Source organism: Arachis stenosperma, chromosome 3 (genome assembly GCF_014773155.1).
Source record: "Arachis stenosperma cultivar V10309 chromosome 3, arast.V10309.gnm1.PFL2, whole genome shotgun sequence".
Lineage (NCBI taxonomy): Eukaryota > Viridiplantae > Streptophyta > Magnoliopsida > Fabales > Fabaceae > Arachis > Arachis stenosperma.
Window position 1 is genome coordinate 126,095,670 of NC_080379.1, and position 24,086 is coordinate 126,119,755.

General features: G+C 35.3%; 1 protein-coding gene across 1 annotated transcript; it reads right to left on the bottom strand.

Annotated features, from left to right (window-relative positions):
- Positions 1-2,738: 2,738 nt before the first annotated feature.
- On the bottom strand, positions 2,739-10,605 carry LOC130968285 (respiratory burst oxidase homolog protein A-like). The gene is made up of 14 exons (XM_057893474.1): positions 9,475-10,605; positions 9,091-9,250; positions 8,692-8,740; positions 7,847-7,960; positions 6,052-6,474; positions 5,530-5,916; positions 5,342-5,437; positions 5,090-5,205; positions 4,715-4,882; positions 4,463-4,622; positions 4,108-4,305; positions 3,873-4,001; positions 3,686-3,764; positions 2,739-3,587 (listed from the first exon to the last, which is right to left on the bottom strand). The coding sequence occupies exons 1-14, from the start codon at positions 10,124-10,126 to the stop codon at positions 3,478-3,480; spliced, it is 2,841 nt and encodes a 946-aa protein (XP_057749457.1). The 5' UTR covers positions 10,127-10,605; the 3' UTR covers positions 2,739-3,477.
- Between the last annotated feature and the right edge of the window lie 13,481 nt (positions 10,606-24,086).

The window sequence follows — 24,086 nt, forward strand, 5'->3', positions numbered from 1 at the left end:
CATCAATATCACATTTACCAACACAACTCACTCCTCAACTTCACAATCCTTCATCCTCATCATATCCACATCAATCATTACAATTAAACTCAACATTCATCAAATCATCAAAAATCATCATATAATATCATTCAACAACTTAACAACCATTCAAATCTAAACCTATCCTATGGGTCACTAGTCTAAGTGTCCACAATATTATATACTACATAGAGAAAACCAAAACCATACCTTGCCCGATTCCCAAGATATCCAAAACTCAAAATTGAGCACCAAATGATCTTTCTAACCACAATCCAAGCTTCCAACAATCACAGCACAAGTGTTCTTTAAGATTGGAAAGCATATCACATTAAAAAAAGTCTGTCTCTCTTCTCTCTGCTAGGGTTGAAGCCTTTTTATCCTTGTGGCGTCCAAGAGGGAGGCTGCCGCCGCCACCGCTATCTTGGTAAGGTGGTGGCCTCCCGCACCCCTTTCCCTCTCCCTTCTCCTTCTTCTTACTCTATTCTCTCTCTTTTTTTCTTCTTTTGGTTTCTTTCATTTTTCTTTGTTTAACTCTGTTTCTCTTCTTACTTTCTTTTTCCTCCCCCAATCCTTTTCTCCTTTCTTTATCTCCTTTGCTTCTTCCTTTACACCTTTCTGTTTATCTTTTATTTTGTTTTAATTTTCTGTTTTTTAATATCCCTATGTGGTGTATTTTCTCCTCTTTTGTGGTGGTTTATTGTCCTCCGTTTATGGGTAGTGTGGGTACGTTGGTATAGATCTATCAGATCTTGGAGTATACACTGAAGTTCACTTGTTGTTCATGGAAATATCTTCAGACTAGAGGAGGATTCGGCTTTAAGCAGAGAAGAAGAACAGATTTTTCAACATGTTGCATCACTTTTAGTGTTGATTTAGAAATCATAGAGATTCAGATCTGTCTATGTTTCTACTTGTTAAGATTCTTTGTAATCGAACGTTGGGCTTATTTTCAATTTATAGTTCAGCATATAATTTATCTAATCATCTTCTCTAATTTTAGAACTAATTTATCTCTATTATCTGTAAGTGCCGTTTGGCTTTCCTTTGAATGATATGTTTTCTTCTGTAAAAAAAAAAAGCTTCCAACAATCATCAACAAGCTCCAAACTCACAACAAACAAGCTATATACATACCAAACATCACTAATCAAACTAGAGCTCAACATAAACATAATCTCACAAGGGTTTCAAGAGCTCTTACCTTGCCCAACAGTTTTGGAAGCCAAAACCACCAACAATCAAGTGCTAGAGTGTACCTAAAACACCCAAGACACAAGATTTTTCTCAAAACCAAACCCTAAAACTCAAAATGCACAAGGACACAAAAACTGGGCAGGAAAATTTGAGAGACTTACCACAAAGCTTAGATAGAAAGCAGGGGCTCGGCAAGAGCTTCGCGTAGCTGCTAACAGCACGCAAATCGGAGCACCGTAGCTCAAGATATCGCGGATTGAATGGAGAGGTGAATAGTGTTCTTCTCTTTTCTCCTCTCCTCTTTGCAGCTGTGTGTGTGTGTTTATGGGTGAATGGTTCATTAATGAACCTTTATATATGTTAGACTTGGGCCCAACTTGACTCCAGTCCAACCCGTTAGCATTTTTTTTAACCCGTTTGGTCCAACTCTGGGCCAAACCTTTAAAATTAACGTCCGGTTTTCCATTTCTAATGTTTTTCTAAGGTTTTTGACTGTTTTCCCTTTTCTCGTGCGGTACCAAGCAGACTTGAACTGGTTCAATTGCCGGTTTGCGGTTTTTTACGATTTTTTGTATAAAACACATTTTCTGACTCGGAAAGGACCTACTGAGTCCAAAAATCATATTTAAATCCCCAAATTCTCATCCTAACTTTCCGGAATTTAATTTGGGCATTTAAATGATTTTATTCGTGAAAATTTCGGTTCTTACATACATATTCTCCGGCCAGCCTTAGCTTCGCATGCTGAGTTAGGAGCTTGTTATTTTATACCTTTTGGCTCTCTATTCCTAGTTTCTGTTATCTTATTTTTGTTAACCTTAGATTTCTTCGCACGCAAGTAATCTTGTTTCCGAAACGTTGTTCTTTTTATTTTGTGTTTTGATTTATCCGTTTTTCAAGACTCCTCGTATACTGTATCCTTTTCATTATATATATATATATATATTATTTTAGAGGTCGTAATACTATACCACCTCTATTTTACGGCTTAAGCATAAATTCCTGCGTGGTAGGATATTACAGCAAACATGATAGCCTTCATTGTTCCTGAATTGAACGGGCGATCAGGCAGAAGCCTTCCGATTAAACTTTTTGAACACTTATTCAATTCAGATTGAATGTCTCCATCATTAAATACCACTACCTCCTTTTCTTTAGCTAGGTTACGCCTCTGATTGTAACAGAATTCGAATTGCTTCCCATAAATTTACCAATCTTCTTAGAAAGTCAACGACTTCAGACGACTTTGAAAAAATTAGGATTATACTTTGCTAACCTTAGCAGAGCACAAAAAAAAAGCTCTGAGATAATTTTTTATTCGAACTTTATTATGTATTTTTGGTTAATATTGGTATAAATAAAAAAAAATATGATCTTAATTTGAAAATATAAAAAAATATTTTTTATTAACTCTACTTCAGATATAAATTAAAAATTTTTCGTACATATACTAGTATCATGCAAAATGGAATGTGATCAGTAAGCGAAGGGGCAGTCGTTTAAGCAGAGCAGGCTCATGATCATAAAAGAGCTAGTGAAAAACTCGATTCTCATTAGTCAATATAATACACTTTATGTCTGGTATGTTCATCAGCATCACCCTAGGCCCTAGCTAGGAATCATTCTGGGCTAGAAAATGACATAAGAGATAATATTGACTTGAGGACATTAGCATTCCACCATGTCATTTGTGTAATATTGTCCCTCATGTATATGATAAGAAAAATAGAAGGTAAAAAAAATAGTGATCACTTTAGAAATAAAGAAAAAAAAACTGTACCACTCTCATTTACAGAGAGAGATATATCCCACCCTCTTCTTGCATAAGAACTTCATGAATAGGCAGAGCTGAGTCCGGGAATTCACCCTCTATTTTCTAGAAGAAATTCCTGGGATCCACTTGTAAAATGAGGTAGTTATTCTAGTAAAAAGGCATCCAATCTCTCGACCTTTCTGCAAAATTGTCCATATCCAATAAAATGTGGATGTATCTGCTGAATATTTGGGAAAGATCAATAGGTCATCATCTTCTCTAACGTAGCTGTACCGCACTTCAGGTGGTGCATGATACATTTGTTGCGCATATCTCTTTCTCTGCGGCAACTTGTATGATAAATTGCTAGCAATCATGCCGGCAGGTACTTATATACAATGTTTCAAATTCTATACAAAATGTTTCTTATCTTATTGAACATAATCATATAATCTGGCCACTCCAAGTTGCTAAAAGAAACCTATTTAAGAGCTCCCCGGAATTCCTTAGAAGTGTTCCTTATGAAACTCAAATTTTGTTGGACCTTTTTCATTGAACTCGAAGCAGAGCTTGTTAAGTTCTTTTGCCAAAACTGGTGCACCGCAATAAAATACCCCTGATAGAGATCAGAATTAAGATAAGCATAATATCAGTAAAAGAGAAAAGAATAAACAAAGTGCATTTCCAATGCATGCTTGTTGGAGACAAACTGACCTATTCGTCCGCCATAGTGCTTGGAACACATTTTGGAGAATACCTTCTTCCAGTTTGGCCTAGCAAAATGGGTTCGCACCTGACGATAGAAATTTGAAGAAGCGAATCGATGTTTTAGAATTACTCACTCCCAATAAAGAAATTGAACGGCAACAAGAGAACAAATAATAAAATTTAGAAGGCTTACCCTAGTCCCTGAGACGATATCAACACCGTTTTTGGCATGGTTGAGTGCTTGCACCATGGTAATGAGGGCAGATCTTGCATCACCTTCCTCGTATACACTAGTCAAGTAATTGTGCATCTCAATGACACCCTGTAGTTCAACATCACTAGTTCTTAATCATGTGGCGCCAAGGAAACAAATTCTGATAAAGATAATTCCTCGGTAGAATAAATAAATCCTCTGCATTAATCATTACCCGTTGATCAAGTTCAGCTACTTCATTCATGACTCCTTTAAACCAATCAAAAGAACCCTGCTCTCTTGTAACCCAGTAGAAATAAGCGTTGGTAGTCTTCAATGTTTTCTTCCGTTTTGGAGCAATTTTGTTTAGAGATGGTGAATCTGTACTCCCAACACTTTGGTCTGAACCTCTACTTATATCAGAGACTGAATCCTGGACAGAAGTAATCATGATAGTCAGTTTAGTCAGAAATGAATTTCCAGACAATTGCAAACGGATGGCATAACAGTTCAATTTGTTTTATATAAAATATAAAATGACTACATAAATAAACACCGTAACTATTTTCCTGTGTAGCACAAACACTCACCGCCTGCTCCTCCATTTTGATGATGTTGTTTAGAAGATCTTTCAGAATGCTGATGAAAGGTGTTGCCCCTATTCCGAGACCGACAAGTAACAAAACATCGTATTTTCTATAATCTTGAGCTGGCGCACCATAAGGTCCATCTATCTTTAGCTTTGGAAGACTGTATCCATTGTTAATAACAAACAAACATAAATTATTTGTCCTGAGAATCAAAACGAGAAGGCAAAAATAAATGGCAAGTGCAACACTTACCTTTTCTTGGTTGTTTCATCAGCCCTGAGAAGGCCACTTTTTCCGGATACAGGGGGCTCACATGCTTCAGCAAATACCCTTTTAAGCTCCTGTGTCCAATCACCCAATTGCCGAATGTGAACACTCAGGTAGTCATCGCCAGGGGATGAGGTAATAGAAAATGGATGCCTGTCATACATATATTGATCCATGTTACCGTCACATCACGCAAAGAAGCATAACCAAGACTGTAACTAACTACTCATAAAAATGCCATATCACTTTAGTGGTTCACTTTCACTGCCTTTCATAATTCAATCAATACCCTGTTGCGCTCTGTTTTATATATACTTAAATATAAGAAAAAGAAGCAAGAAAAACTGAAATGCAACTTACCATTCAAACGGAGAAACAGCGGGACATTGTACAAACATGTATTGTCCACTCTTGTATCGGAATTGGGGAGGCTTAGACATTTGCAATGTTAGAACATTTCCAGGATATATGGCGACCTAAATAGAAGTTTTTCACAATGTCAAAAAGGTAATATAAGCTGAGAGCTACTCAATAAAGCTATGTTTATGATGAAGTTAAAAGCCCATTTTAAGCGCCTTGCACATGTTTCCACCTCTTCTGCTCTGTACTCACCTTTATAAGACGGACAGTATAGAAACCAGAACGGAAGAATCTGATTGTTCTTTCTGCCGCATAAAGTAAAACTGGAATTGAAAGATACATCCATGTCTGCACAAAGAAATTGATGCGTCAAGTTAGCAATCGCCGAAGAACAATTTATTTAACTAAGATTCCTAATAACCGAAATCTGATTTGCATACCGTTTTGAGGTACCATTTGTGCACAAGGTAAAGCTTTATACCATGGATGATGAGCAGGACATAAACAATGACAAACAGATGGTGTGAATACCAGAAGGCATTAAAGCCAGTAAGCCTACTAAATGGTTTAGGCAGCTTAATCAGATTTCTCCTGAACCATTTAGTTGCAAGTGTAAATGCTATTGACATTAAAATCACCATCAATATTCCAGTCACACCCTCAATCCCTTTCACAATGTCTAGGTAACTGGGTTTATGATCACCAAATACACCCTTCAAATACTTCTCGTAATCAGCCTCAGAAGCTCTTACAAGTCTTGGAAAATCGCATGCAAGGTGATCCCCGGCATGAAGTATAACACCAACCACAATGGCCGCAGCAATTGTCTGCAAGTATAGAGAAATGAATTTGAAGAAAAATAGCGGACCCCAATATACATATCATGTCTAGTTGTTTTGTTTTGAATTCCTGGAATTAAGTGTTGGTAATTCTAAAGGCAATCATATATATACAATGCGTACCTTATGAAAGTTAATGTTGTCGTCAAAAGGTACAGCATAAGCCAGCTTGGTAGACCTAAGCCAAGTAATGGTATTTCTACATACGGGCAATAGTATAATTGCCATGTTGAACTTTAAAGTCTCAGCGGCACCTTTGGCCGTTAGAAGACAGTAACCCATTATTTGAAAGGCATCTTTCTGCTTATACTGAAAGAACTTCCATGTGAACAGCCCAATCATTATGCAAACCCACAATGTTAAGAGCCAAAGTCTCCTCCAATTCTCTTGCAAATAGTAGACCAACCTGCGGCTCGCCCTACGAATAGGACTTCTTGCCCTTAGTCCCTGAAGGTTCTGGCTCAAAGCTTGGCTTGTGTAGCTTAGGGCTTGGCTGTAGTTAAGGTACGTGTCCTTCTGCAAAAGAAGCGTCTCCAATTGCCATAGCTGCGGGGACAGATGATGACAATCCAAGTTGCCCCAAAACAATTAGAGATTCAATCATGCAAAAGAAATAATGCCAGTGATTACTACATTCCCTTCATTATCAGCATCACAACAGCAAAAGAATGCAGCACGCGCACTTACGCTTTGAGTAATGTGTACGCGTAACTGGCCAAGCAGCAGAAAAGCCACTTGAGAAAAGAAGCATAGTGCCCATATTCAATAATGCAGAGACATCAACCAACAAATTAAAAATCCTTTTGAATATTATCTTAAATATACTAAACAATATGTTTAATATTGTTAAATTTTAAAAAATAATAATAACCTTTTGAGTTTTGATAATTAAAAAACATTTAGTATAATCCGTTGGAACTTTTGAGCTTTGATAGTAAGTTTCTATTTAAAGTAAATCTTCTTCCAAAAACATATAAAAAGAAAAACACCAAGATGCACAATAATTATGAAAAGGTATATAGAACCAAATTATTTAGTAGTCAACTTGGGTCATTTTTCTTCTTTTATTTCTTCTAAAAATGACATTTCTCTTCCTCACATGCACCTTCAAAAACATACTTCATGAAATTAAAAAAAAAAGAGCTAATTGTTGGTCCTCTAAGTATTAGCTTCCTAGTTAAACTTCTAATCTTAATTCAACATTTGACAAATAATTAGCAGAAAATTAATAATTATTCAATGACCTCTATTCAAAACATATAAATGATTCTTTATTAAAAGGCAAAAAAAAGTGTGAATATCTTATGAAGAAAAGTCAAGTGATAAAGAAATAAGGTTACTCTAAGCTATGGTAATAAGTCACATTATACGGCATCACTACCTGCGGCGAGGAACTACCTTAATAGGAATAACAAGTTAATTGCGATTGTGTCACGTACACTATGACCAAGTTTTCTCTACCAGATTTTAGGTAAGTTTGACGCAGCAAAAGGATAGAAACAAGATCTTATTATATACACTATTAAAATTATTTAATATATGATGCAATGAGTTGCTATGACATCAAATCATTTTTCTTTGAAGGCAAGATAATTTGTATTATTAATTATCACAGTTTATTTTCTTTCTTCATCTCCCTTCTTTCCTGCATGGTTGAACAGCATTAAAAATATTCTGAATTATTTTCAAATAACACTATTTGGGCCAAATTTTGACCGAAGACAGGTGTGGTTGTCCTAATTCGAAACTGACTAATCTAAGCTGCATTATCGTAATTCACCTCGTACTAACACGCTAACACTACTAAAGGTAGAGTATCTATGTAGATAACTGTAAAATATGTACGGCTATATTAGAGTAGTGCGGGTTGATAAAGTCAGAAATAATATTATCTATCTAATATAGTGCGATTTCCTACCTCGATGTAACCAAGTCCTTCTGGGTCTAATTCTTCCATGATCAGAGCGGCATATTCTTCAGCCTGCTCTTTTAATCTCGATAACTTATTTGCTGAAGCACTCAACATGATGATCTGGAAATTAATAAGAAAAAAAAAGGAATTGGCCAACGAAAAAGCTTAATGTAAAAGCTTTAATTGAGTATTACGTGTTTGATTTAAAAAAAAAGGCCAAAAGAAAAGTTCAGCACAAAATGACGACTACGCCCCCACCAACTACTCCACTGAAAACGTCTCCATTATAAATTCTATGAATTTGGTAAAATAAGAAAAATGAAAGCGCCATCTGTATAACCAAAGCCGAAAAAGTAAGACGTATATAGTTCACTGACTCTTGAAATATACCAACTAATATTATTATGCTTGAGTTTCTAGAATATGGAAAACGTCATGAGTGGAAATACTGAATATTAGAAGTAGTTCATTAATAATCATGCGATTAAGTTTACCCAATCCTGCCTAACGTTGATTAATTGAAGATCAAGTGGACGCCATGCTAGAGACGAATTAATAATATAACAAAATAAATAATCTACAACGAAAAGAGAATACTTATGTTATACTCGTAGAATACATGGTTATTAAATGGATAAACAATTAAGCAGTGACACAGTTGAATTCATAATTTGGAATCACACTTCATAATATAAAATAGAGTTATAAGTTTAAACCTTGAATTTTAAACTCTGAATATTGAAGAATGATTATTGCTAAATTAAATAGACAGAAAAGAAAATAAATTCAGTTTAATACAAAAATGAGAGAGAACATTTTGGTTTGTAATATAAAATAAAAGTCTTCTATACCTCTTTTACTTCTTTTTCGGTGATTCTTCCATCTTCGTTTTTATCCACCCTGTTTGATTAATAAAATTTTTAAAATACTAAGTCACGTTATATAAAACCATAATAATTGAAGTAAACGTTTGATGCCCAAAAAAAAAAAGAAAGCAAAACAATTGATGATCTAAAAAAGTAATTGAATTACAAGCTAAGAAAGCATCAAAGATATTTTACGAATATTTAAGTGTCAATGCAAATATATGGTGACATGCTAATATTTAACAATGTGTTTATTATGACATAAATTAATTAGGACTTGCAAACTTTTCATTAAAGAAAGGAAAGTAATTGAAAAGCATTGAAATATTAATATTAGTAATCATTATTAATTAAGTTGGACTGCAATAATCACTCAATGATTACATGTCGAAGAAGATCTGTAGTCGCGAATCAAAGCTTTGATCGGTAATTTGCGTCCAATATTCAAAAAGTTCATCCCTGCTTATCTTCTCAACCGTCAACCTTCGCTTCCGGCTTAGAGCATCAAATAATTCCAGAGCGAATTCCTTGGAATCTCTCATTCCTGCATAGAAAAGCATAACAACCTTGAAGCGCACAATATCAAAATTAAAATGACAGAGTATGTGAGATCTAAATAATTGCAAGTTGCAACCGTAAATAAATAATAAAAAAAAAACTTAATACAATAAACGTTAAGGGAAAACACTTGAGGATAACGAATCAAACTGTTAAAGGAACATTACAAATTTGCAATAACCTGAACAGAATTTTGAAAAAGATACGAACCTATGCACTGAGCAAAATCGGAGCGATGGAGATAACCGTCCTTGGCGAGCCTATTGAAGTTGCTCTGCACCTCGTTCCACGCATCAACGCCATTATTTGATTTGCTGCTGATGAATCGCAGACCACGCAGTGCTTTGTGAGCACCGGAACGAGTGCGATCTAGCTGAGCCCGCTGCTTTCTTAGAGCGCGAGCTGCCAGCGCCGTCTCAAATCCGCCGCCGGCATTGCTTCCGCCAACATTTTGAGCTGACGAAGACGAACGGCTCCACGAGAACCGTCGCAGCTCTGCCTTAAGCTCATGCGAGAACTGCTTTGCCTTTGCAACCGCCTCCGCCTTCAGCTCCTGCGAGAACTGCCGCAAGCCTCTCGACGAGGTCCGCCGGATCGTCGGCGACCTAGAAATAGACGCCGGAGTTTCGTGTCCACTGCCACCAGTGGTACCACTGTCAACAACAACGTTAATGACAGTGGCTGGTTCAACGCTCCGAAGGACGATAGTGTCATCGTCTTGAAGATCGAGAGTGACCTCCACAAACTCTTCTCCGCCGGCGGAGGTTGACTCTGTTCCCGGCGAAGTTCCTGCACTGACGGTTGCTCTGGCGGGAACGGTGTCGGATGCCCACCTGCGCTGGTGCTTCGGATGACCGTTCATTATATGTATCAAATCAAAGCAAAAGGTCCAAAACAGAAGAATATATAGTTGGCCTCTCTCTCTCTCTCTCTATATATATATATATAACTTCCTTTTCTTGTTTGTATTTATTTAATTATTTATATTTTCCTCCAACTTGTGTTTTTCTTTCTTGGAAAAAATAAAAGAATGTAAGTGAGTATGGAAGGTAATGCAATGGTGCGTGCTTTGCTAACGTGCACCGGGTGGTTGAACAAGCATGAAGGACGATTTGGAGAAGCTAAGGAAGCTTGGAGTGATGATGGATCGGAGTGTAGGACCAGGTTTTGGTGGTTGTTGTTGATTTAAGCGTTGGAAGAGATCAGAGATGAAAAAAACTGAGAGGGTAGAACGCGTTTCATTCAGAATCTATGAGACAGAGACATGAACGCGTAGAGACTAAAGAGGTTGATAAATTAAAGAAGATCGAGAAAGGGTGGAGAAAGAAGAAATATAATTAATTAATTAAGAAAATGACAATGGGTTTTGCTTTAGTAATAGCAGGGGGTGGGGGACCTATATAATATAAGAGGAAATACAAAGATTCGTGGAATAATTAAGTCGTAACAGAAAATGATTATGTATAAGAAAAAAGGTAACAGTAGAATAGTACTAATTGGTGCTGAAGTATACCGTATAGGTACTAGGTAATGTAGCAGCTGGGATGAGAGAAGAGAGAAAGAGAGAGAAATGAGCGAAGGTGGAGGAGATGAAATGCGAGAGAGGAATGATATAGGGTTGCATGACGCGGTTGGAGTGAGATATGATATGGATTATCATTGCAGAGAGGACGGAGGGGGAGTGTTGAGTGGTGGGTCGGAAAACGAAATGGAATATCTCTCTTTTACGCCAGTGGGACCGCTCATTCCAGAGTTTCAGAGCCGACGGCAACGATTGCAAGTCAACTCCACCCACGATTTTTGTCTCCTCCTTTTAACCCCCCCCCCCCCCCTTTTTTTGGTAATTTCTCAAATTTCTATTTTCGTGGAAAATTATAAAAGCCATGTAATTTGAAAAAAGAAATACCCCATGAGATTAATTTGTTACTATATTTACATCAGCTGTGTTCAGTAGAGAAAATATAAAATATATAGAAATTAAATAAAAAGGTGTTGGGTGGAATGTGTTTACCATAAATTGACTTTTCTATTTCACCTAGTTGCCGACAGGGGATAGTTACAATGTCAATTGAAAGGGGGATGGGAACTTCATTCATAAATTAAAAAACACTAATGCTTAATTGATAATTAATCTGCTAGGGAATATATAGGAATACTGTGAATTGCGGTTGCAGCAAAGCAAAGTGGTTTGATGAGCATAGCATAGAGCTATGTCTTATAGGAAGCGGTCAAATTAAATTAGCATCTTTCATGACAGGGATGTGATTGTGGTCTGGGAAGACATGGTCGTGGTCACTCGTCACTGATTGTCCCATGCATGATGCATTGGGTAGGGTAATAAATTAAAGCTTTAGTAGTTTCTTTTGAGCCGCCAGATAGGACACTTAATTACACAGCAAAACTATTAACCTTTGATTAATTTACATAAATATAAAGTTTTAACTTATAAAGAAAAACATGCACATAACCGATCATGTATTATTGTTTGCAATAATTTAATTTTGAAATAGATTTAAGGTAATATTTAATTTGATCTTAAAATTTGAGTTTAGACTTAAATAGATATTTTAAAATTTTAATTAATTCAAATTAGGCTCTTCAATTTACAATTGTAACTCGTGATAGTCTCTAAGTATATCTTCATTAACGGCATGCAGATTTGAGATGTTAATTTACTACGTTAGACAAAACAAAACAAAACAAAATATTGCCGTAGTATATTAGTATTTAATTTTCAATAAAATAATGTCATTTTACTAGAATAATGTTAAAATGCATCCCTTTTTCATCATTAGTAAAAATTATAAAATGAGATGCATTTTAACATTTATTTGTGTAAAATGACGTCGTTTCATTGAAGGTTGAACGCTAATATAAAATGATGTTTTATTTTATACATTATGACAAATTAAGGTGCCAAATTAGCATGCTATTGACAAAGATAAAATCAATGACTAATACAAATTACAACTGTAAATTTAGAAAGTCTAATTTGAGTCAATTGTTATTTTAGGGGGTCAATTTTAATTCATCTCAAATTTTAGATACCAAATTTAATATTAGCTCTAGTCGTTGTGAACAAAATAAATAAAAATGTTTTATAAAGTTAAAATATAAACCATATTAAATGTATATTAAAATTAGTCATCAAAATTAGTCACTAATATAAAATATATATTAAAAATAAATTAAATTATAAATATATTTTATATACAAATATATAGTGATGGAATAATTTTAATAATTAATTTTAATATATAAATATTATTTTTATTAAACCATATGATTTCTCGAAAGGCGAAAATTGTGAGTACTTTTGTTAGTTCTCTTCAACTATTAAAATTCTTCGTTTTCAATTCTTTCAAATTAAAGGGTTTTCATTTTATTTTAATTAGATTTATTATTATAATGAAAAAAATTATTATAAAATAAATAATCCAAACTCCACTTTTTTCTTTTTAAATCCGTAAATAAAAAAGATTTTAAAAATCTTAAATCTTAATGTAGATCCACCGGAAACGAAGTACACATTATGTAATGCTGAAGGAAGCAAGGAAACTTCAGCACACTCTATCGATTAATTTGAAAGGTTAGATTCCAACAATTTTGCCATTTTGTTCACATAAGGCATTGGAAGTACAAGTGTACCAATTTTTTCACCAGATGTGCTTCCTATTGACTTTGAAATACAATGTGAAATTGTGAAGCCTCCGAAATAAAGTAGCTAACTTGTTCCACAAGGCATCCCTTTTTCTCAAGCAGAAAATTAATATGGTGCTTTTTTATGGTATTTAAATTTTAGATATATAATTTAAAAATAAAAGAGTAGGTCTCATTTTTTTCTATCTATTTCTACTTTTAGGTAATTTAGACACAAAAATTATAGACACCAAAGAATTTCCCCTATAATATATGGATCGGAGACTAGCAAAAATGAATTAATGAAATGAAAAGAAACAAAGGCAGAGTTCATTTTTTCTTTGACAAATTTCACCTACCAACCACATTAATAATGAACAAGTTTATTTAAAACATAGTCTTCTATAGCTATGTTTAGCGCCATAGTATGTAGGATACATGAGTTTTACTTTAATTTCTACCCCCAGAAGAATCAAACACGCACTTTAAGTTCACCTAACTTAATTATTAACTGTTGACTTTGCTAATACTCTAGCTATACGTTGCACTAGACGTAAAATGAGTAGTGAAAGAAAAAGAACTCCCCAAACAAAAGAAAACAAAAAATGAAGCAAAAGAAATCCGATCCTAATAGGCTCATCCATCTAATTAATTTTCTATTGGATATATATGTATAATATTAAGTGTACATAAAAAATTAGCCACCAAATACTATATATTTATATATAGATACATGTGTTGTTAAATTTATTTTTAATATATATTTTATATGAGTAATTAATTTTTATACATATTATAGGTGAAGAAAGTCATCAAAATTTATTATTTTTAGCCACTAATATTTAAAAATATGTGTTAAAATATATTGTTATATTACCAAATTAAAGAAATTAAATAAATAACAAAAAATAACAGATAAAAATAATAAATTCTAATGATGTATTTCTCATTATAGGTTGTGGGCAACTTGCACCAACGCTTCATAAGGAAGCTTACCAACCTGCTGAATTTTTTTCACATTTTGTTCTGTGTGACTGAACATATTCAAGGCCAGGGTAGAAATATAAGCTATGGCGTTAGAAAAATTCTTACATATTTTTAAACTATATTTAACATATATGAATTTGAAAAAAAAAATTACGCCATCTTAATTCTTAATTTACTACTAGCAAATCTTAACTAGTATAAATTAATAGCAGCATAGCTATGGCAAAGAATAAACACAGTGGAGAATTTCTATATTTCTTGTTATTCATTCAATACACAAAAAGTTACAATTTATATTGCTGAAAAAGAAGGAATATATAAGGTCCTAGGAAGGATAATCTAAACAAGATATTGTGTATGTGTACAGCTCATTATAACAAAAATTTCCCCTTTGTTGTGACATATATGAAAGGAAAGCTACATGTATGTACATCATGGAACAAATTCATGAGCCATTGTAATATAACTCTCTCGTGGTATAAGATAAAGCTCTATATTCAGCTTTAGACGAAGAACAAGATAGAGTATCTTGTTTCTTGTCTTTCGAAAAACCAAAGAATTGTCAATAAAGAAACAATACCCAGTGATTGAGCGATAGGTAGTGTGTTAAGGCATCCAATCAGGATTGCTAAAACCAAAAACTTGGATAGGAGAAGATCAAGGCAGAAAAATTAAAATGCCACGCTTAGGAGAGCTTTTCAAATATTTAAAGATCTTGATTGCTGCCTTCGTATAAGTTTTAGTGGGCTTTCCCATAAATTGACTGCGTTGTTGTGTTGGTTAAGCATATCATGCAACCAACCAATTCGTGATAAACGGTAGCATCAGCTAGCAAAGGACTAGAGTCTTGGTGCAAGTTAGCATTATTTCTACTGGAACAAAGGAAGCTATAGCATCTGTTATTGCAACATTTTTTAAAAATTATAAGCAATATTTTCTGTGACAAACAAATCCCTTTGTCTGAGTGCCCTGCCTCAATTGTTACCTATATCAAAAGTCGAAACTACATCACTAATATAAAATTACGATGATATTAGAGAGATAATAATTTAAAATTATTTTATTTAATTTAATATTTATAAGATTATGCGTGTAATATTTATAATTATACCTTTATAATATTTAATATTATTTAACTAGTCTAATAATTAAAGAATGTAAAATAAAATAAATAATAATTAAAACATATAAAACAAAATAATACTAATATATTTTAAATTGATTTTTTTTTGTTTTCAAATATTGTTATAAAATTAAATATTTATAACTACATGCATCACTACAACATTTCTTAGCTATTGCAACATATATTGCAAACAACACTCAAAAAGTGTTGTCTAAACTAATTAAAGACAACATTCAATATTTGTTACATAAAAATAAAGCTATTGCAACTCTTTTTTAACAACATACCATAAATGTTTCCTTTGATCAATTAAAAGTACAAATAAAAAGTGTTGCTTTTGTAAATTAAATAAGCAACATTTGCAATATTTATATATTACACTTTATAAGTGTTATTTTTAAATTTTTAATAAACTTCTCATTATAAATGTTGCCAAAAATAAATTAAAAATTTTTCTCTAAAATTTTAACCTTTTCTCCAAATATTTTAACAAAAAATACTTTTTCCTTCTTTTAACTTAACACTTACTGATTCAAATCCTTAGAGTTCAAAACAAAATTGCATATGTTTTTAAGAATTAGAAACCCTAACTCCAACAATTAGAAACGAAGAAAGAAGAAAGGGGGAGTCCGAGGGAGAAGGGAGGAGGGACCGTGCTGCGTCTTGCCGCCGCACCACCATCACTGGAGAGAGAGAGAGATCTGGGGAAAGCAGAGGAGAGCAAAGAAGAAGACCATGCCGGCGCGCTGGGCCTCACCGCCGCCGTCGCGTCGTTGTCGAACCGTGGAGAGAGAGAGAGAGCGTTCGCGGAGGGAGCCATGGGAGAGAGTGACGAGCGCAAGCTAGGACTGGGAAGGAGAAGGCACCATCGTGCATCCTCTTGCTGTCGCTAGAGATCTGGTCGTCGCCGCCGATCGTCCTTGAGCTGCGTCAGAAACAGAACTGCGAACGGAAGGGCGCGCGAACCATAGCCATGGACGGAGAAGAAAGAGCGCGCGCGGAGGAGGTGAAGCCGTCGTTGTCACCGTCGCGTGTGGAGTCGCCGCCGCGCCTGGTCTCCGTTGCTGCTGAGCTTCGACCGCCGCCGTTCCTGCCGCCGTCAAGCCTCGGTTAGCACCGCCGAAGCTCCTGCCACCACTGTCGTTGAGGAAGCTCACCGGAGTTGTTGGAGGCTGCTGCCGCTCTTTCTGGTTCTGTTTTGAGTTGCACAGCCGTGTTCGTGGCCGCCGGGGACAGTGTTGTGGCTGCCAGGAATACCAAGGATTTAGAATTGGAAGTGATGGGAACTTACAAGGAGTAGGCCTCTTCATAAATGTTCCCTTTGTCTTTAAATATGTGATTTAATTTTAAGTTTAAGATATTGGAAGAATAAACTATCAATTGCTACTATTTTGCAAACAGAGTTGTTAAGCAAGAAATATGAGGAAAAGTACCAACATTGAAGCAGAAATAACATCCAAATTCATTGTTGAAGAAGCTAAATTTCATGATATACAGGTAATTAGAAATTTGCATTATTATTTGGCAAATAGTAAAATATAGGGTTAATTGACATGCCTTGTCCATATTTCTCTGCAAATATGACATTTCACTACATCGTTTAACTATTTTTTATGCATATTAGGAAAGGAAGGTAGAGTTGCAGCAAGCCATTATCAAAATGGAATAAGGAGGCAGTGCAGATGGTAATCTTCCAGGTATTTTATTTTGTATATAAATTTTATTCTAGAAAACCTCTGCATTATTTTAGGAATAACAAGGAGTTGCATCACTGTCATGCTCATTAGTACCAAACATAGTTCAAGCTCGCATACTTATTGGCCTTTGAAGCTTCTGAAACACTAAAAGAAACTAAAGGTTAAAACAAAAAGAAAAAACCAGAAACTAAATAGGAGCTGTGTTTTGTAAATTTTTAGTGCTTTCTTTTTGTGTTTAGGTTTTGTTGTATGTATGCTAAAGAGCTGTGTCAAATTTGGTCTTTCTATCACTAGGTATTTCTTACTCAGTTGTTTTGTTGAGCAAATTGAAATTAAGCCTTGCTTCATGAATTGTTTATTTTAATTATAATTAATTTGGTCTTTTTGTCACTATTCCCCTTGTTGTGCTCTCTTCATGTTCCTCTCTACTCGCAGTTCTTCGTGTTAGTTAGGTTCTTCTCTTCGCCTTGTTTTGCTCGCATTCCTACTCTCGCCTTGTTAGCTTGCATTAATTCAGGTAGTATATTTTTTAGTTGAGTTTTTCTTTTTCTGCTGAGATATTTTTTCATTCATTTCTGTTTTCAACACAGTTTACCTTATGTTCCTCTCTTTTAATGTTCTTTGCACTGTGTTGGTTACTTCTCTCTACATTTTGCCAGAAAATTGCATAGTACAAGATCTGGTTTCGTTCTGCATTTGATCTGCAACCAAACTTGTTTCATTTCATTAGGTGCGCACTTCAAATCTTCCCTTTCCTACTCTAATTGCTCTATTTTGTGTGTGTGATTTTTTCAAGAAAAAGGAAATTGTGTGTTTCTATTTGTTATTTTTCTGAGCTATTTGCTGTCTTTCTGACCAACTTATAATCCAATTCCTTTTGTCTTAACTGTCCAACATCTGAATCTGAATATGGCAATTGCTATGATTGGAAAGATTGTTCCTGAAGATGAATGCGCATGATCAGTCCCAGGATTTGGAGAAATAGATTCTGATTCTGACAATGACACATAAATCATGTGTCTTCTCATTACAAGATCCATATTTAGATTCAGATGTTAGTAGAGAGAATGCAGGGTAATGTGTTCTTCTTCTCTCCACTTTATACTGTGTGTGAAAGTTATTGTTTCTCACTATTATATGGGTTACAGTGAATTTGAATGAATGTTTATGTGTGTGTTCTTTGTCTGTTTTTAAAAGGAAGAGGATGAAGCATGGGTTAAGAAAGCGCTTGTGACACTGTGAACTTCACAGAAGAAAAGATAGGTTTGACGAGAGAATAACTAAACTAGACCTCTTGATCAGCACCGAATGTTCTGTTCCAATAAGGATACTCTTCAACCTCCTTTACACCCTCACAAGCTTCTTCATCTCCGCACAGCTACTCTTCAACCTCGAGCTCCAACTCTCTCTCTCTCTGACACACACACACACTGTTTTGATTTTTTGACTTTTTTATCTCCTCTTTCTGTGATGCACAACGCGATTTTGATGCGCCGCTCAGAGTGACGTTGCTTTCTTCTAGAGTGTTCCACTCGCCAGAGGCTTTCAGATTGGACTACGAGAAGATGGAGAAGGAGTTGAGGGTGTTTGTGTACCCTGACGGTGATCCTGAGACCTATTTCCACACGCCGAGGAAGCTCACCGGAAAATATTCCAGCAAAGGTTATTTCTTCACTGCCGATTCTCTTCAAGCTCACCTCTTCTTCATTCCTATTTCTTGCCACAAAATGCGAGGAAAGGTATGCATGCCCTAATTTCACCTCCAATAATGATTTGCATAATTCTCAGGGGTTAACTCACATCTGACAACAAGAAACCTCTTCAATTGTGCAATATATTTTCTGTTTTTATTTATTCAAATCAATTTTTGGTTAGTTATTCTTGTATAACAAATAGTTAAAATGTTAAATGTTCACAAATCACAACTTTTAGGTTGAAATTGCTTAATACATATAAAGCCAATTTTGCATTTGTGGAAGATTTTGGGTGCCACTTGTTTTCACAATTCTCATAATTGATTCTCAAATCACGTAATCATTGAGGAGAACTATTAATTTGTACATATCTAAGCCTGAATAAAATTATTCAAATATTAGCAACAGATAATAAAATATCGAATATGCTTAGCAGATAGCACTACGCATGAATTCAACAACCTAGTGTCTAGCATAATTATGATATAAGAGTCTAATGCACGCATGTGAAGTATGCAGGGGTTGACTTATGAGTGTATGATTTATGAAGTTGGGAAGTATGTGGAGAGCCTAAAGTTCAAGTATCCTTATTGAGTGTTGATCACTTTTTTGTGACTTGCCATGCTGAATAATGACTATAAGAAAATTAGACCTCTTGATCACTAGTGGTGTAAGATTTAAATTACATAAATTTATTTTATTTTTTTTCAATCTGATAATTTAAATGTGTTGAAATTCATGCCTTTCTCCATTTGCAGTTAAATGGATATGTACTATGCCAAGAATGTGCCATTGGAGATTTTGCCCAGGTTTATTTTCGTTACTATGTTATATGCCAAAGTCAAGAATCGAAATTTACTTCTTTTTCTTGTTCATAAATGTTCCTCTCTTGATGTTTTCCTATATTGTTACATTTTTTCTGTAATTTCTACAACTGAGCCTTTTTATTTTTTCATGTTTCTGTTGTTGGTTTGGGTACTTTTATTTGATGTCACTACTTGTGATTTGTTTCAAGTTATAAGAATTTACTTTTTTGTTGTATATATGTGATAGATAGTCTATTCTTACTATGTCTGAAAATTTCTTACCATTGTTTTGCAGATATAATTATCATGGTATGTACAAGGAACAAGCTACTAGGATTTGGAAAAAAATATATCCAAGTCAATTGATAAAACTTGAAACAAATATATATTTAGCTTTTTTATTTTGAGTCCATGTATTTCGTTTAGAGGTTTAGAGGTCTTATTTAATTATCTTTCCATGTTTTGATGTTTTCATATTGAATTAGAGATTGTTACATGATAATGTATTTGAAATATTTTAACTTGATAATATATATCCAAGTAGAATAAGTTGAGATTGTCTCTTTTTTCATATCTTTAATTTTATTGTATCCAAATTATAATGAAATGCTCAAATTAATATAGCTATAGGGAGTAGATACTGTAGTATGAGAAGAATGTTGAAATTTATAGTAATAATATTAGAGGCAACGCTTTTAGATTGATGCCATACTAATAGTAGAAGAGGTAACACTTCTAAAGTGATGCCATACTTGGTTAAATATGTAACACTTCAAAGGGTTGCTATATCAATAGAATAGGCAATGCTTTTCATTAGTTGCAAAATGAGTAGAAAAGACAACACCAAATAAACGTTGCGTTAAAGTTTACTCACAAGCGTTGTCTTTGTTTTAGAATACCCAACGCTTCTAAAGAGTTACTTTCAAAAGCGTTGCTTTTGAAGAAAAAAAGCGATGCCTTGATCTAAGGCAACGGCCGCATATGCAACGCCTCTCAAAAACGTTGCCTTAGGTCTAAAAGTGTTGCTATAGATCAAAGACAACCATTTTTCAATCTTTAGGCAACATTTTTTAAATGTTGTCTCAGACGAAAAATGTTGTAGTGCATGTAACTTTTCCTTCATAGTGCCATGTAGTCATGTACGTGCTAGCTAGTAGCTACCTTACGGGCGGGTATGTTTCAAAGATTCTTTCACCTTAGAATAGATACCAATGATACCATTCTGGCTTGGTCTTTTGCACGGCGAAATCATACCTCGAACAAAGTCTAGTATTCAAATATAATTATAGATCCAACCAAAGGATAATTTCTGTACTAAAAGTCTCTGGTACGAGTTATGAGATGGATAGGAGACTTGTGAGTCGAAGCGATTGTCGGATTATCTAACCGAAACGATGGAAATGGATGTCTGTAAAGACACTCTAACGCTCAAATCAGAATAAATTTAGGAGGTATAATATAAGATGTCTGAAATAAGTAACGTAATTGAGGGGGCCTCTGACTCCCTTTATATAACTTGAGGTAGTTATCTTATCTTATCGACTAAGATAAAATGGATATTTGATTTCGAATGTTGGTTAAAAATTGTAGAGCCGATTTAGACCGTGAAAAGGGGTCAAGTCCTGGGTAACCGGGTCGGAGGTTGTTCCGACTAGGGATCCGCAAACCAGATTCGTAACAATTATCATTGAAGGAGCTTTTAAATGCCATTGTGTCGCTTGGCAAGGAGCTCGTCGTTCGAATTCTTCGGTCGAGTTTGGGAATTCAAGGAGTTCCTGGCCGTTTCGTAGCCTGTCCGTTGTTTTTTCCAAAGGGAGTTTTCACTAGTTGCAGTTTTCCAAATGCCATAATGACATTTAATGTCAAAAGGGAGATTTTCCAATTTTTTCTTCCAACTTTATGTATTTCATTTAAAACGTTGGGATTTTTTTGTTTGTAACCATGCCTTTTTGCTTCATAACTCTCTCTGCTTCTCCATTTTCTCTTATTGCGTACTTCATTCTTGTTGCTTGCATTTTTTGCTGGTTCCATCCGCGCGCTTGCCTTTCTATCTTTTGTGCTGTGTTTTCTTCTCTGCTTCAGACAATTAAATATGTGTTTCTCTTCTTCTGTTTGCTTGCCTACTTTATTTTTTCTGTGTTTTGCTTTGGATTGCTCTCTTTTTTTATTTCTCCATTTTGAATTTCTTTTCCGAGTGCTAGTGGTAGAAGATTAGAAGGTGTGTGTCATTGTTTTTGGTGTGATCCTATGATAAGTAGGAGGAGAAGAGGTTATCTTTTGGGTTTTTTTTTGGTGCGTTTTAGTTCATGATCTTCTCGTTTGGTCCACGGGGCTGACAATGGTATCTTCCCTCTTCTTTTTTAGGTATAATGCAGCGATAAAGTGACAGTCCTAGGGCTCCCGTTGTTTCGGCCGATGGCGTTCCGAACGCATATTATTGGGTGACCTCTAATGTGTGTGAGAATGCTATCGCGAGTGATGGAGGTGGACCTCCAGAGGCTTCGAGATGAAGGGGCTATTTGTGGGGCGGTGAGGCGGAACGTCATTATGAGCTTGTGCTTTTCGGGTTGGATGAGAGGGTTTGCTATATAAACTCTGACTCCCTCAAGTTGCCAATTGGATGTGGGTCTACGAATTCATGTTCACATGATTGGGGGTACGGCTTCTTTTCTCGGATTTTGTGCAGGCACTGCTTAACCGATGATTGGTGGCGCCGTCTCAACTGCATCCTAATAGTTGGGCGGTCATTCAGACTTTTGAGTTGGTTTGTGAATACCTGGAACTTCCTGCTCGAGTGGAGGTGTTTTTGTTCTTCTTTTTGTGTACCCTTCCAACCAAGGAGCAAAAACACAAAAAGGATTATGTATCGTTCCGTGCTCAACCGAACTGGCAAATATTTGGATCTTTTGAAGATTCTTTTCATGAGTTTAAAGGGGAGTGGTTTAAAGTGCATCCTACTCGGGGGCACCATCCCTTTTGGTTGTCCTTGAAGGGTGAGCGTCAGTTTACTACGTACTGAAATTTCAGAGCCGGTGCGTCGTACTTGACGCGCGTCACCTACGAAGGGTTGTCTCCAAGAACAAGGATATCAGCGATATTTTGTGGTTGATTTTTGGGAAACAGCCGTTGAATTCTCAAAACGTCATGGGTGATCCGGCGACTTGTCGATCTTACATTGGTGTGTGTTTAGCATCTTTTTTTGGTACCTCTTTCCTTTTTGGGTTTGAGACTTATGCTTTCTTCTATTTCCTTTTTCAGTTTAGATGGCCGACAGGTTGACCAACTTGGCGAGGTTGAAGGTTGCCATAGCTCAGGAGAAGGGTGAGGAGGGTTCGCCATCGACGCCTCAGGGTGAGGAGGGTTATATGATCTACACATTCGATATTTCATGTATTCAAAATATCTAAGCTGTGAATTTATCTTATTATCAGACCTAACATAAATGCTAACAAAAAATTGTTACTGAACTATGAATTTTTTGTCAAATAGTTAATATTTTTTAAGTTGGTGACCATGATAAATTCAAAGAAGTTTAGGACTAAAAATGGATAAGTTGCATTTTTTAACCTTATTTTTTGGAAAATTTTGGTTCCCAACAGTATCAATTGCATAGCCTCTATGAGATGATATAATGGTGAAACAACAAAATGTGTTTTTATTTTTGGTTTTTTCATGGGCAAAGACTGGTCTTCTTGAGGTTGATTTTAAAACTTGTTATATCAAAGATGTCTAAACTGAAAATCATTTATTATGAAGAACATGTTCAAATTATTCCTTATGTTGAATTCCATAGTTGAAGATTTCATTACAATCCTAGCTTACAGTGTGTTACGGTCCGGCCCAAGCCACTCGCGGGTCGACCCGACCCCATGACGACCCAACCCGAACGGTCGGGTACGTACCGCTCGTTACGTGACCCGGACACGCGTCCTCAACAGCTCTCCGCTACAGCTGTGAGGAAGCTTCGAGGAAAGTGGGCCTGTCCTTAAAGGGCCCACCTCTGACACGGTATAAATGGGGAAAGACCTGTCCTTCCCCTAAGGTACGTCACACTCTATCTTACCCCCCTTTTTCGTCTGCATACTCAACTGACTTGAGCATCAGAGTGTCTTTGCAGGTGACACTGACGTTAGGATTTTTGCTAGTAAAGAATTTTACAAAAATAGTCGCGTTGTAGATATAGATTCTACACCAACAGAAATCTCTTCGTGCAAACGTTTTGGTTATCACAAGTAACAAACCCCTTTGAAATTGATAACCGAGTATTCAAACCTCGGGTCGTCTTCTCAAGGAATTGCAGGGATGTATGTTCTTATTATTGGCTATGAAAAAGGTAAAATTAGGGGTTTTGGAATTAAGGAAGAAATATGACAAGTAATTTAAATGACAATTAAAATAAATAAATACTGTAAAGCAAACTTTTGGCATGGTATGAGAAATTGGAAGTCCAGACTTAGTTATTCTTATCAATAATAATGAAAGTTGAATCTTAATTCCACTTAGTTAACCTTTGCTAAAACAAAGGAAAGTCAAGGGACTAATTAATTTGACCTTCGAATCCTATTTATTTCCTAAGAAAAGGTTGGGATTATTGAAGTTCAGTTCAATTAGCAAAGATAACAGTTATCAATTATGTTAAGCTAAGATAACTCCTGAGTTACTGATTTCTAAACCAAGACCAAAAAGGGAAAAGTAAATTAATTCTACTGGAATGAAAATGTCTTCAGATTGGGAATAATCAATGGCATAAATAAAAGAAGGCAATATTAAACTGAAATACCTCAAATAACATTAAATAAGAAAATCATCATGAATGTGGCATAAGCCAAATAGGCAACATAACTAATACAAGCAAGCATTAAAGTATCTGAGA